The following is a 13,530-nucleotide window of genomic DNA, read 5'->3' on the forward strand; positions in this document are numbered from 1 at the left end:
CTCCTTTGTGAATTTTTATATGTCCTGAATGAGTATGTCAAATAAATCCCCTTGCAAGAGATATCATCAATATAATGTCATACCTATGTTCCCAGGGAAAGTTGGATGCAGTAGAGATCTTGCCTGCAAAGATTGAGTGCATTTGCCAGGCTTTTAAGGTATCCTATATGTAGCCAGGTAAAGAAGTATTTGTGTTCCTTCGAAGGTGAAATTGGTTGAGAGGCTGTCAAAATGGGCATGAAACAGAAGATGTTAGTCAAGTCTATGACTGCAAAGTATTTATCAATTGCTGATTGAATGGAGTCAATAATTACAGTAATATTGGGTATTGCACTTTAATACTAACAACATGTCATTAAGGTTGGGATACTCTACTGTGGGGTTCCATTCATTCTTTCCAGGTTTAAGAACTAGTCAAATGGACATTAAATGGAGAAGCAGTGGTAATTATCATCTCTTCTCTGAATAGTTCTTATAATTGATATCAATCCTTGAAAGCCCTGTTCAATCCTTGAAGGCCTTATTAACTATTTACATTGGACATACAGAAGGTTCAAATGGCCCCATTTTGTCAAACCAATTGTAAGTGGCAAGGATTTTATTTCATTTAATTTTAATTTATAACTGATTGGATTAGAGTGTGCAGTGTCTACTAGGGGATATTGTAGGGCAATGGGTGTTATGACCATGGGGGATTTAGGCAAGGCAATAGTTCTGATGGTTAAGATGAGGTATACCTATGTACCTATGTGTTTTTATTTTATGTCTGATAATCCCCATTGGGATTACCTTAATTTTAGTGCAATCTCCATATTTACAGTGCCTGAAGTTTATTGGAATCTCCAGTCATAACTATAATGTGAACCCCAACCAAAAAAAAAAAAAAGCCCTGAAGGTTTGCCAGTTGGTACAGTTCAGGAGATATTAAAACTGGGAACCTATGTTGCAGAAGCACAAAGCCAATCAGCTTCCTTTTATCTTTTTGTTTTAAAAATACTTTTAGTAAACTAAGAATTTTCAAGTTGAACAAATTGTGGACTTTCTGTTTCAGTTGTTTCCTCCCATATATCCAATTTTTTGTTTGTTTTTTCCTTCCCTTTGATTTCCTGGTCAGAGCTGTCTTTGGTTGCTAGACCCTCAGGGGGATCCTTTCTACCCTGCTCACGCTTATACGTCTCCTCTTCCAGAGAGTCTCAAGTCAGTTTCATTAGAGTTATGGGTCTCCCTGATGGCAATGGTTGCGTTATTGGATTTATTTATTTATTTATTATGAACCTAAGGCTTCACTCAGTTTTGCATTAACCCCTTAGCTATGCCACCCAGGCCCATGGGTACTTTTCCTTCTAACTGTGGGGATCAGGATCTTTGCTGTTACAGAGTCATAGCAGCAGAAGCAGCATTTTGTAACACCTTAGTGAGCCATTTTCTCAGCATGGCCACTGCTCTTCCTCCCCACAAGCAGCCACGTAATAGACCTGTATAATACACAGAATATCAGTTCTTCCCCTGAATGCTCTATGGAATGGAGATCGATGCCTGGTTGAGGCATACAACCAATGGTCGTAGGGTAAGACTCATTCCCTGAACTTAGTGTCTGTCATGCTTCGTACTGATACCTATACACAAAATTCAGTATGAAACACACAGATAAGTCAGAGACATATGGCATAGGGCCACGTTAACAAAAGCCCCAAACTCATACAAATGGCCCGGGCCATTAGTAGTTCTATCTGGATTAGGTTCTTGCAGTTTTCCATTGACCTACATCACAGAGTATGATAATATTAAGAGAGTCCTAAAGGAGCTCTTTTGTTCTCAAAGAAGAGTAGCCATTCACAGAGCCTGGCAGGGCTTTGCCATCCTCTGAATAATTCTAAGGGCCTGAGCTGTAATTCATTTATTAGGGCCTGCCACAGGCTCGAAACAGCATCCCTATCTGTCAGTGACATTGCACACACCATTGGTTTTACTCGATCACATAGCCCAAGTGGCAAAGCATCTAGCATAGAAGGCTGAACCTCTTACAGAGCCTTTTTTTTTTCTGGACTCTGCTAAAAATTGGCAGGGTTTTGGGTCACTCGGTAAATGGGCCATAGTAACACACCCAAATGAGGAATATATTGCCTCTAAAATCCAAAGAGGCCCACTAGATGTTGTGCTTCTTTTCTGGTTGTAGGAGGGGTTAGATGCAACAACTATTCTTTACTTTGGAAGGGATATCTTGCCATGCCCCACACCAATGGACCCCTCGAAATTTCACTGAGGTAAGAGTCCCCTATATTTTTGCCAGATCTCTTTTCCATCCTCTGACCTGCAAATGTCTTTTCAGTAAGTTTTGGATAGTTGCTACTTCTTGCTTACTAGGTCCACTCAGCATAATGTTATCAGTGTAATGAACTGGCATGATACCTTGTAGAAGGAAAGGATGTCAGGGTCCCTGCAAACTAAATTATGACATAGAGCTGGAGAGTTGATACACCAGTGAGGTAGGACAGTGAAGATGTATTGCTGGCCTTGGCAGCTGAGCACAAAATGATTCTGGTGTTTCTTATTGATGGGGATGGATAAAAAGACATTTACCAGATCGATAGCTGCATACTAGGTACTAGGGAATGTGTTAATTTGTTCAAGCAATGAAACCACATCTGGTGCAGCAGCTGCAGGTGGAGTTACCACCTGGTTAAATTTAGGATAACCCATTGTCATTCTCCAAGCTCCGTATGTCTTCTGCCCTTGCCCAATAAGTGAATTGAGTGGGGATGTGGCAGAAATCACTACACTTGCATATTTCAAGTCCTTGATGGTGGCACTAATTTCTGCAATCTCTGTAGGAATTCATTATTGCTTTTAGTTTAATATTTTCTTAGGTAGAAGCAGTTCTAGTGGCTTCTACTTGGCCTTTCCCATCATAGTAGGTCAGTATGGTCAGGGAGCCAATGTGGGGCTGGAACTGGGGAAATATCCATAGGATGGGTTCTGGGACCTACTGAGTCCACTGTGAGACATACCTGAGCTATTGATGACCTCCATAAGCTCCTACTCTAACTTGTGGACCAAAGTGATGTTTTGAGTGTTGTGGAATTAGTATCATTTCAAAGCCAGACTCTACTAGTCTCTACTAGTCTCTAAAAGTTCTGATTATTTCCTTTTCCTCAGGGTACAGTTACCCTGGTGAAAGGTCATATGTCCCTTTGGGGAAGCCTGAGAAAAAGATTACTGGTATAAATTTTTGGCAGTGTACTGGGTTCTTCCAGAAAAGGAATAAGCCTCTCCTTCATCGAAGGGTTTTGGTTCTGTAAACTGGCTCAAATCTGGGGATTATTTGAAAGGTTGTTACTTTCTATTTTTATGATTCAGGTTAGAGTTTTGTTCACTTGATCTAGACGTTTTCTGCTTATGCAGATTAGGTAAAAATTTAGTAGTTTTCCTATCTGTTTTACCTATAGGAACACAATGATTAATTAGCCAGTGCCATGGGTCTGTGCAAGTCAGACTATTCTGATTGCTGCTTTGACTCTGCTGTCCATTATAGCAACCATGTTCACTCACCTTGCCTTGGGCAATTGATTGCCACTACTTGGCCCCTGCCTCCTTGGGACTGAACTACTCCCATTTCATTTAGTGACTGCAATTACCACTCTAAGGTCTGGTCTTAGAGAGAAGAGTAATCGTTGAACTCTTCAAGGATACTGGGGCTCTGCTCACAAATTTATTTCTCACAGTTGTGGTAAAAGGAATGCCTTCTAGACTCTCTCACTGTGGGTCTTAAATGACAAATCTACTCTTACATTCCAATCTCAAGGATTCGAATCCCTTGCTTTACATTAAACCAAATTAGGTCATGCATGTCCAGCTTGCTTACTATGGACCACCTTTTGGTACATGTTACGGCCAACCAACCAAATGAACTGTTAGAACCCTTTCTAACTCCCCAAGCTTCAACTCCCAATGCAGAATCTCTGCATAATGAGTCCATATCAATAAATTATGCCTGATTCAACTTAATGTTTCTTCCACCATTATCCTGCACCCTTAATATCCATTCCCACACCTGTTCCCCAGATATTGGTCTGTATATGTTTGAGAACTCAAGTAGTTCTTTTGGAGTATAACTTCCTGAACACGTGGTGAAAAATAAAATAAGTAACATATATGCCATCTATCTATCATCTACCTATTTATGAATCACTTTATAAAGGACTCCTAACATAATAGTACAACCAACTAAAATAAGGATGACATTCCCTTCTCAACTTGCTCTTATTAACACAGATGAATTATTTAATTTATTTAAATTAATTATTTAGATTCTAAGGGAAGACAGCCACCATTTAGTTAGCAATAGTATTCAAGATCCTAAAGAAGGCAGAAAAAAGTACTATTTTCTGGGTTTAAAGCACTAGGAAAGGCAGTAGGCAGTTGAAATCTCTGTACATTAGTTGTTTCTGAATGACAGTTTTGAAGGCTCAAGGGAAAAGAAATTAACCACCAATGTGGAAATACCACCAAGACAATAAATTAGCTAGGTTTCAAATTCCACAGAGACCAAAAAACGCAGAGATTTAATCAAATACACATACACACATACATGCACACACACATACACAAAACCAGATTGCCAAGGATGTGTGAATAGGTAACTTGATGTGTAAATTTAAAACAAACAATAAAAAAAAGAGATTGAACTCATAAAAGTAATTGACTAGTTTTGATTTTCTTTTAGGGATAATAACAGAAAGATGGGTGTTGTTTATGGGGTGGGGGAAGAGGGAAAGAGAAAGAGAGGAGAAAAAAACAAAGAGAGGGAGATGTAGTCTGTTCAACAGCAGTAGAAAACTAGCCTAAATTTGTGGATTATTTAGCATTATCTCTAAATAGAGAACCTGGAATTTTTTTCACTTGGACATAAAATTAAATTTTGACTCTCGAAGTTATGGGATTGGAATGACAGGTTAATGGAGGTTCTACCTACTATGAGTAAACCTTATATTCACAGAATAATAGATGAAATAGAAAGCTACCTAAGAGAATATGTAGGTGAAATATCTGATTTTTAGATATGGAAAATAAAGTCAAGAAACTGAAATAATTTTTGTTATTCCACCAAGTGATTAGCTTTAAAAAGAAAAAGCTATTACTTGAACCTAAATTCTTGAGTAATTATTTGGCTTTAGAATTTATGTTAGAGTATTACTACAGATTCTCTTAAGTTTTGTTTATTTTGTCATGAGAACTGTGAAAATTGTCACTATTTTTCAAGAAGCTCAGTTGGTTTGTTTGAAGTCATGAAGTATTGGCTGGATGGGATTGAAAATACAACCTAGTATTTGATTCCAAATTCAGCATTTTTTAGAATATAGTATTGATTATTCTCTATCTCTATGATTCTGAAAATATGTTGAAAATACATCTAAATACAGGACACCTGGGTGGCCCTGTCGGTTGAGCGTTCGGCTCTTGATTTCTGCTGGAATCATGATCTCAGGGTCCTGGGATCCAGCCTTACATGTGCCTCCATGCTGGGCGGGGAGTCTGCTTAAGACTGTCTCTCTCCCTCTCCCTCTGGCCCTCTCCCACTCCTGTGCTTTCTCTCTAAAAATAAATAAATAAATAAATAGACAATACATCTAAATACAATGTAACTAGTTATTTTCTATCTCTATTTAGATCACAGACTAAGTGAACTTATAAACTGAGCCTTTATAGAAAGTACAGAAACATCTTTGTGTGAATTTTTTTTTTAATATAAAGAAATTTCCATGGAACCCAAAGTCACTAGCCAAGGTGTATATGGATTTAAATATAGATGATGTCTCAAGTATTCTTGCAATTTAACCTTCCTTTAATGGAAAACATTAGATAGGAATTCTTCTATAAAATGTTAAACTATGGGGAAAAAGAGAGAGAGAGGCAAACCATAAGAGACTCAACTATATGGAACAAACTGAGATTGCTGGAGGGGAGGTGGGCGGGGGTGGGCTAAATGGGTGATGGGATTAAGGAGGGCACTAGTTGTTATGAGCATTGGGTGTTGTATGTAAGTGATGAATCACTGTATTCTACACCTGAAACCAATTTTACCATATTTATTAACCAACTAGAATTTAAATAAAAACTTGGAATAAAAAATAAATAAATAAATAAAATGTTAAACTAACATATCTTCAGTGGTTTCATTTTCCTCTGTTTTCTTTAGCAACAATTCAGAATGTCTTCAGTCATAAATCAGATAGCACAGTTTAAGGCTATTTTAAAGCCTATAAAACTATTCTTAAGGGAACCATGAATCCAGATTACAAACAGTCACTTTCAAACTACTGAGCGAATTGATTTATTTTAAAATACCACTTTATTCCACAGATTGCTCAATAACCTTATGACATGAATCACTTCAATAAAAAAAATTGAGAGGAAGTTGAATTGGGTCATTTTGGGATGTGTGTGTGTGTGTGTGTGTGTGTGTGTAGAGTGTGGAAAAGAATGTTTGATATTTACTGTGATCCTGACACTTTCTGCCTTTCTGAAAACAATGAAAGTAATTAAGCTCTTTTAGGCATAAGAAACATTTTCTCATTTATAAAGCTGCCAATTCTTATTCTTGTGAAGAAATATTTTTAGCCTTTTTAAAAGCCATATTAAGTTTGATAAATATTTGGAGAATATTTAAATATTTAAAAAATAATAATGCCTTAAATTTATATGAAAATTGTTGATTAGATATATGAATTTTTCATTTCCGTATTGAACTGTATAAATACGGTCCCAGAAGCATTTCATATAAAATATGTCTTATTCATGTTGCTATAATATAATATGTCCATTCAAGTTGCTATAACAAATTACCATAGGCTGGGTAGCTTATAAACAATAGAAATGGATTGCTCACAGTTCTGGAGGCTGGAAGTGGGAGATCGGGGTGGCAACATGGTCATGTGAGGGCCCCCTTCTGATAGCAGATTTCTCATTGTATAATCACAGGGCAGAGGGGCTAGGGATCTCTCTGGGGTCTTTCTTCTAAGGGCACTAATCCCATTCATGAGGACTCCACACCCATGGCCTAATCACCTTCTAAAGACCCCACCTACTAATAGCATCACCTTTGGGGTTTAAGATTTTAACAAACAAATTTTGAGGGGACATAACATTCAGATCAGACCATAGCAATATGAAAATATCTTTTTTCATTCTCATAAGCATTAGTATTAAATCTTGATTTTTCACATTAATAATTATATCAGTCGTCTGATAATTAAAATACAAAACATCAAACCATAGTCCTCTCGTTATTCATAGAAATAGTGAAGAATAATTTATAGAAGCAGGGCAGGGCAATAAATGTCCACTTTAACTTAAATATTGTTCTCTTCTTCAAATTCATGAAACTAACCAAGGAATCTTTACCCCTGAGGGTTTGTTTCTAGCACCTTGATTTCTTGTGAAATATGGTCACTGATAGAGAAAACTGCATCACAAATATGAGTCACAACCTGTCTTTTTCATACCCATTTCTCCCTTTTATATAATCCCTCATAATTATTTCTTCCTCTCTCTTTTACTGTCTTTTCATACCAGATCGTGAGCCATAATATTAACTAATATTTAGTGAGCATTTGCTGAGACAGGCACTATATTATACCCTTTTCAAGTATTATCTCTTAGATCGTCTCAAAAACACTGTGGGCAAAATAAAAATATAATTACCATTTTTCGATAAGGAAATGGGAATATTCTTAGGCGGTTTATGTAACCAGGAATACAGAGCTGGTAAGTGATGAAACATGTATTTAAACCCAGGTCTATCTGATGGCCAGCACACTTGCTTTTAAGCATTCTATCACTCTGACTCTAATTCAGGAAAAGGTCCTATGATCAAGGCACTTCTGTGTCTCCAGCACACTGTGTCCACTAGATGGTGCGTCACGTTCAAAACACAATAGAGTCAAATCAGATGATGAAATGACAGCAAGAAAGTATATTTATAAATGGACCTTTTTAAAAAACACACAGGCATACACATACATATTCTGTACCCGGGAATAGAATAACTAATGCTTATTTCCACTGAAATTGATATTGTCAATAATCATTTTAATTAAGATATATTAACATTATTATATGTGGAAATTTATAGTTGGCACATGTTTTCTTTATACATTAATGTATTAGAAGAATTTGTACAACATTTCTATGAGGTAGAAGATGGGCATTATTATTATTCTCATTTTACTTAGTGATTAAGCAGTTTTGTTGTAGGAACGAAGCTAGGAAGTAACCAAAATATCATTCAAATTTGTAATCTTATACATAAAATTCTATTCCTTTTCATTATGTCATATGGAAGGATGGGAGAAAGACCTGCAAATTCCAAACATAGAGAACAATCTGTTTGTTGTCAGTTTCGATTTCTAACCCTCTATTCCTTCTAATTACTTTTTTTGGTACTTAAAGTGAAATATACAAAGAAATGATACTTATTTTATTGAATACTTGACAAAAAGACCTCTCGATTCCTATGGATTTTATGTATAAATCATGCTATTCTTTTCTTAGGGAAGTTCAAAACAATGATGAATAGGGTATTCAGTAGTGTTTAACTAACACATACATAGGCTTCAGTTCATGTTCTAGATATTTACTTGATACAATTCCAGGTATATATAACTAAGAAAAAGCATTCACAAAGAGATAGTGTTTCATCCTCTACTTGAATTATGGGACTTGCAAGGCTACTATTTCCACGTATTTGTAGGAAATCAAACTGTTACTCACTGGGACTTATGACTAGAAAAATCACTTCAAATAAATGTAAGATTGTGATTAACAAAACTCTGCAAGACAAATGTCTAAATACGAATGTTTTCATTTTTGCTACAGAGTACATATAAACTGAAACTACTGAACAAGGATTGATATTCTTTACTGATGGTAGATATTAGTCATGGCTTATGTATTTTACTCCCACAGAAGAGGGTTTTCAGTATATTATCAAATGGCTGAGACTAGAGGAAGTTAAGACTTATAAAGGTATCCATTACTGCAAAACCATGCAACAGTCTACATTTTAATACTTCCAACGTAAATTCTATATCTCAAATAAGTTTTCTAAAAATATTTTAATAAAATGTTCTCTTACTATGGAGACTTGAAAGTTAAAACAAACTATTTTTAATATCACTCACTGTTTTGAAACAGAAATATGGATGAATATTTACATTTTTCATTGAATTTAAGTGTGAGATAGTTTCATAGCTTGCCACTAGGAATTGTACGCAAGTCATTGACTGAGACTCCATCATTTATATTCACTTTTAAAGGATTTTATTGGATCTTCCTCTTGATCTTACTTAAATTGGTAATTTAAACTCTATTACTTTAAAAGCCAGCAAAACATGCCTGTTAGAGCTGAAGTTCAAACTTCAGTCAATAGAAGGGAAACACAGTTGGCAGATTCATGAACGTTGCTGTTATGCACAGTATAATTCAGGAAACTGTTCATTTGCATTACATGCTTTTAGTAAGTAAAACTTCCTGCTTTGATCTGTGTTGCATTTCATTTAACTTCCTGGTATCAAAAGCAACAGTTTGAAACAGGAAACTCTTATTTATTAAGGGCCTACAATCAAAGGAAAGCTTCTTACTTTAAAGTCAGATTTAGTAGTAAAAAAGTAAATTAAAATAGACTCTCTGAGTTTGTTCATTGTTTTCCTTCCTCTGGAGAATAGCCTGATTTAAGTTTTATTTGTGATTCTAGAATACATTTGTGAAATATTAATATTTATAACATTTTTCACTTAGAATACTGAGAACAGTTCCTGAAATATGTTTTAATATTTTAATCAAAAAAAGGTTTATGTGGTGAATAATTAATGTATGAATTAAATAAAAAGTGCTTTTTGTTTTCTTCTGGCTCAGAGGAGTGAATTAAAAAAAAATTCACATTTTACAAAGTTCATTTCAATGCCATCTTTAGAAAGAGCAATAATTTAAAAATCTTTTAAAATATTATTAATTCCAAAAGTAAAACAATTTTCATAACCTTTATTTAAATTTCATATAAAATACCTGTTGAGATTTAGAAAAGTCCATTACATTGACTTTATTTGCAGATTTAAATTATTATTTTTTGTTTGTGTTCCAAACAACTCTATGCGAGCTAGTCATTTGATAACAGATGCATGAAAAATGAAATCCTTTCATAAAAACTTATATTGGAGATGCAAAGCTATTTTATCTGCTTCATATATAAGTTCAAAACAATGTATTTTCAAATAATATTTTTAGTAACAACAAAGTAAATCAATGATTATGATTTGTTCTTTCTGTGAAAATTCTCATGAGCTATATAATGATACCAAGTTATTAGCAAAAATTATTAGCCTATCTCCAGGTTTCAGTAGTTCCTAAGATATCTAATTATCAATATCCATTTCCTTTAAAGTCTCAGATATCCATCAGTGTAGAAGAGTGGGAAGACACCAAAGACTCCAAAGAACAAAGTCATCACCGAAGCAACCACCGCAACTCAACTTCCAGTGACCAGTCAGACCATCCCTTACTGCGGAGAAAGAGCATGCAGTGGGCCCGAAGACTGAGCAGAAAAGGTCCAAAACACTCTGGTAAAACAGCTGAGAAAATAACCCAGCAGCGACTGAACCTCTACAGGAGGTCAGAAAGACAAGAGCTTGCTGAACTTGTGAAAAATAGAATGAAACACTTGGGTCTTTCTACAGTGGGATATGGTATGCTCTTTAAAAGTATTGTATGCTATGGACTTGTGATTCTTGCCATAGTCTTTGTGTAGTTGGTTCAGATTTAGTAAGTTAAGAATCACATTTTTGTTTCACAGGCCAGTTTGAAGGAACTACTGACACATATCTAATACAGAAAATTATAATGATGACAGTAAAAGTAAATGCTAGAAATATTAAGTATTTGCTTAGTTCTCTAGGCACTCTGCTGAACTTATTATATGAATTATCTTAATTTTAATTTTCTCCAAAACTTTTCCATTTTAGAGATAAAGAAACTTAGTCAATAACTTGCTAATTAGCTTTTTAATAGCATGGCTGAGATTTATATCCTGTTCTGTCATGCTCTTACACACACACACACACACACACACACACTCTCACACACTCACACACTCTCACACACACCCAAATCACATTTTATTCTAGGAACTGGGATAATATGAACTTGAGGCATTGGCAAGTAATTAAATGTACCAGTCACAAATGAACCAAATCCATAAAATTTTAGTTTCTTGTGGTCCAGAAATAAAAGTCTACAAAAGTTTTAATTTGAAACTCAAATAGTACGTGATTTCATATAGCGTAGATTGCATCAATAATTATTAAGTTCCTGTGTTGATCTATGATTGCCATATAGACCAAAAAGCACAGCTTAAATAAATAATGCAAAGATAATTTTAAAATATATTCTTTACTACTCTATGAATTTTATTTAAAAAAGAAATTTAGTCAACTTAGAGTAAAGCCAAATGATAAAGTGGTTTTTGTTTTATATATATAACTTGGGTAAACCCGAAGCTAAGATAATATAAATATCATGCAGGTTAAGGATAAAATGGAATGCATTCTATATTTGTCCCATCTCATCTTTATTATTAAAGTCTCAACTTGAAACAGTGTATATAGGGAGAAATTTTAATTATTGAATTAGGTAGAGTTTAAAAGAAGTTAACCTGCTAGAACTATGCAAGGTGCTTTATGTGTATTTTTTCATTACTCCTCATAACCCTGAGTGGATAAGTGTCCCACTTTACCCTAAGAATTTGAAGCTTAGAGCTTAAACGCCTTGCTCAAGGGCCATACAGTTGAAATGTGTTGGGAGTCAGGATTCCATATGTAATTGAAATAATTATTTAGTACTTACTTAAACATAGTACAGACTAATCTGTTAGCAATAATTTTAATATAATCACACAAGGTCTTACGTTAAAGAGTAAATTCAAAGAAAAATTGATCTTCCTTTTAAAAACTATATTAATAATTCTTTGCTAATTTGATGACAGTATGATTGTATTTCTTATAGAACTATAGTCCTATATTTATGTGTACTTTTGTTAGTTATTATTCAGCTACTCTTTCTTTTTTTGGAAAGTTCTAGTAAATGATTGTTCATCCAAGTTCCAGCTGTGTTTCATGAACATTATAACTCAAGGCTGGTCCTGTAAGCAGTGTGGCAGATAACAGTTTGACTCTAAGAGACACAAAAATGCATGAACTGGCTGCATGGGAGAATCATCAGGGAACATATTATGTTTTTGCTAATGAAACTTCTATCAGGTACCTTGCATTTAGTTATTCTTGTGTTTTTTTTTTTTAAAATAAATCTGTTAATTTAATTCTCACACTAACTCTTACAGAAAAGAAGAATGGATATTGTCCACCTTCTTTTTTTCTCTCTCTTTTCATCTTTCTTTCTTCCTGTCTCTGTCCCATTCTAATCATCTATTCATCCATAGGTCCATCAATCCATTCTAAGGCCATGTACTAGCCACCCTTAATAACATAAAGATTATGAAAACAGGATTGGGATTTAACACATCATGAGCTTCTGGACTTCTCCATGTGTTCCTAACTCACAATAATTCATCCATCCAACAGATAATATTGGGCTACACTGGGAATAGAATAATGACCTATTCACATAGGACCTCTGCATTTTTGGAACTTATATTCTAGTATCAGCCAGTAGGCTCATTGAATTATTTAACCTCTCCAAGCCTCTTTTTATCACTGTGAAATGGAATTAATAATGTCTGTCTTATAAGTTTCTTGTGAGGGACAAATGGGATAATGAATAATAATGTGCTGAGCCCAGAACTGGCATTCAGTTAATACCACAAATCTTCCATTTATCGATTTAAGTACTACTGTATGTACATCTGTGCTTTATACATAAAAGGAGTAGATTTTTCTTTGCCCACCTCAGCCAAACCAAACAAAACAAAAACAAATTTTGTACCCTCAGGGGCAATATTGCCTCCATTGAGGATGTGTGCTTTAAAACAATTATTTTGCATGTTTGTCTTCCTTCCTTGAGAGAAAGGGAATATCTTGCTCATCTTTTCAACTTTGGATCCCCAATATATTACACATTTCCTGACACATAGGAACCCAGTAACTGCACATTGAATGTGTGAACAAATGGAGTGCTTACAGGTGAGAAAACAGGGTCTCAAATATAAATGATTTCCTAGCCTACTAGACACTCAAGTCAGTATTTTAACTTACGACTTTTGACTCTATGTCTCTTTGTATTTCCACTACACCACATGTTCTTTGTGCATATCATCAATATTCTATAGTAATTTATAGTTGAAAAATGTTTTAACATACATTAAAAAAATGCATGATGATTGATTTAACCATAAGTCATAATCTGCTTTTTTCTGAGTTAGGTCTGGCGTGCTCCAAAAGAATGAATAGATTACTTTTGACCTCTTGGATATGAGACATAAAGGAGAGGGAAAGGGAAGAGTCAAAAGATGACTATTGAGGGTTT

The 13,530-nt window shown here is 34.9% G+C and overlaps 1 protein-coding gene across 1 annotated transcript in view; it reads left to right on the forward strand.

The window, feature by feature from the left end:
- KCNT2 (potassium sodium-activated channel subfamily T member 2) overlaps window positions 1-13,530 on the forward strand; it is a 214,330-nt gene that overhangs the window by 179,420 nt on the left and 21,380 nt on the right. Inside the window, exon 24 of the mRNA XM_081825152.1 lies at window positions 10,439-10,739. Within this exon, the coding sequence (XP_081681278.1) occupies window positions 10,439-10,739 (301 nt within the window). The remainder of the gene's footprint in view (window positions 1-10,438; window positions 10,740-13,530) is intronic.

The sequence above is a fragment of the Leptonychotes weddellii genome, chromosome 6, assembly GCF_054177405.1.
Source record: "Leptonychotes weddellii isolate Sample4059 chromosome 6, ASM5417740v2, whole genome shotgun sequence".
Taxonomy (NCBI): Eukaryota; Metazoa; Chordata; class Mammalia; order Carnivora; family Phocidae; genus Leptonychotes; species Leptonychotes weddellii.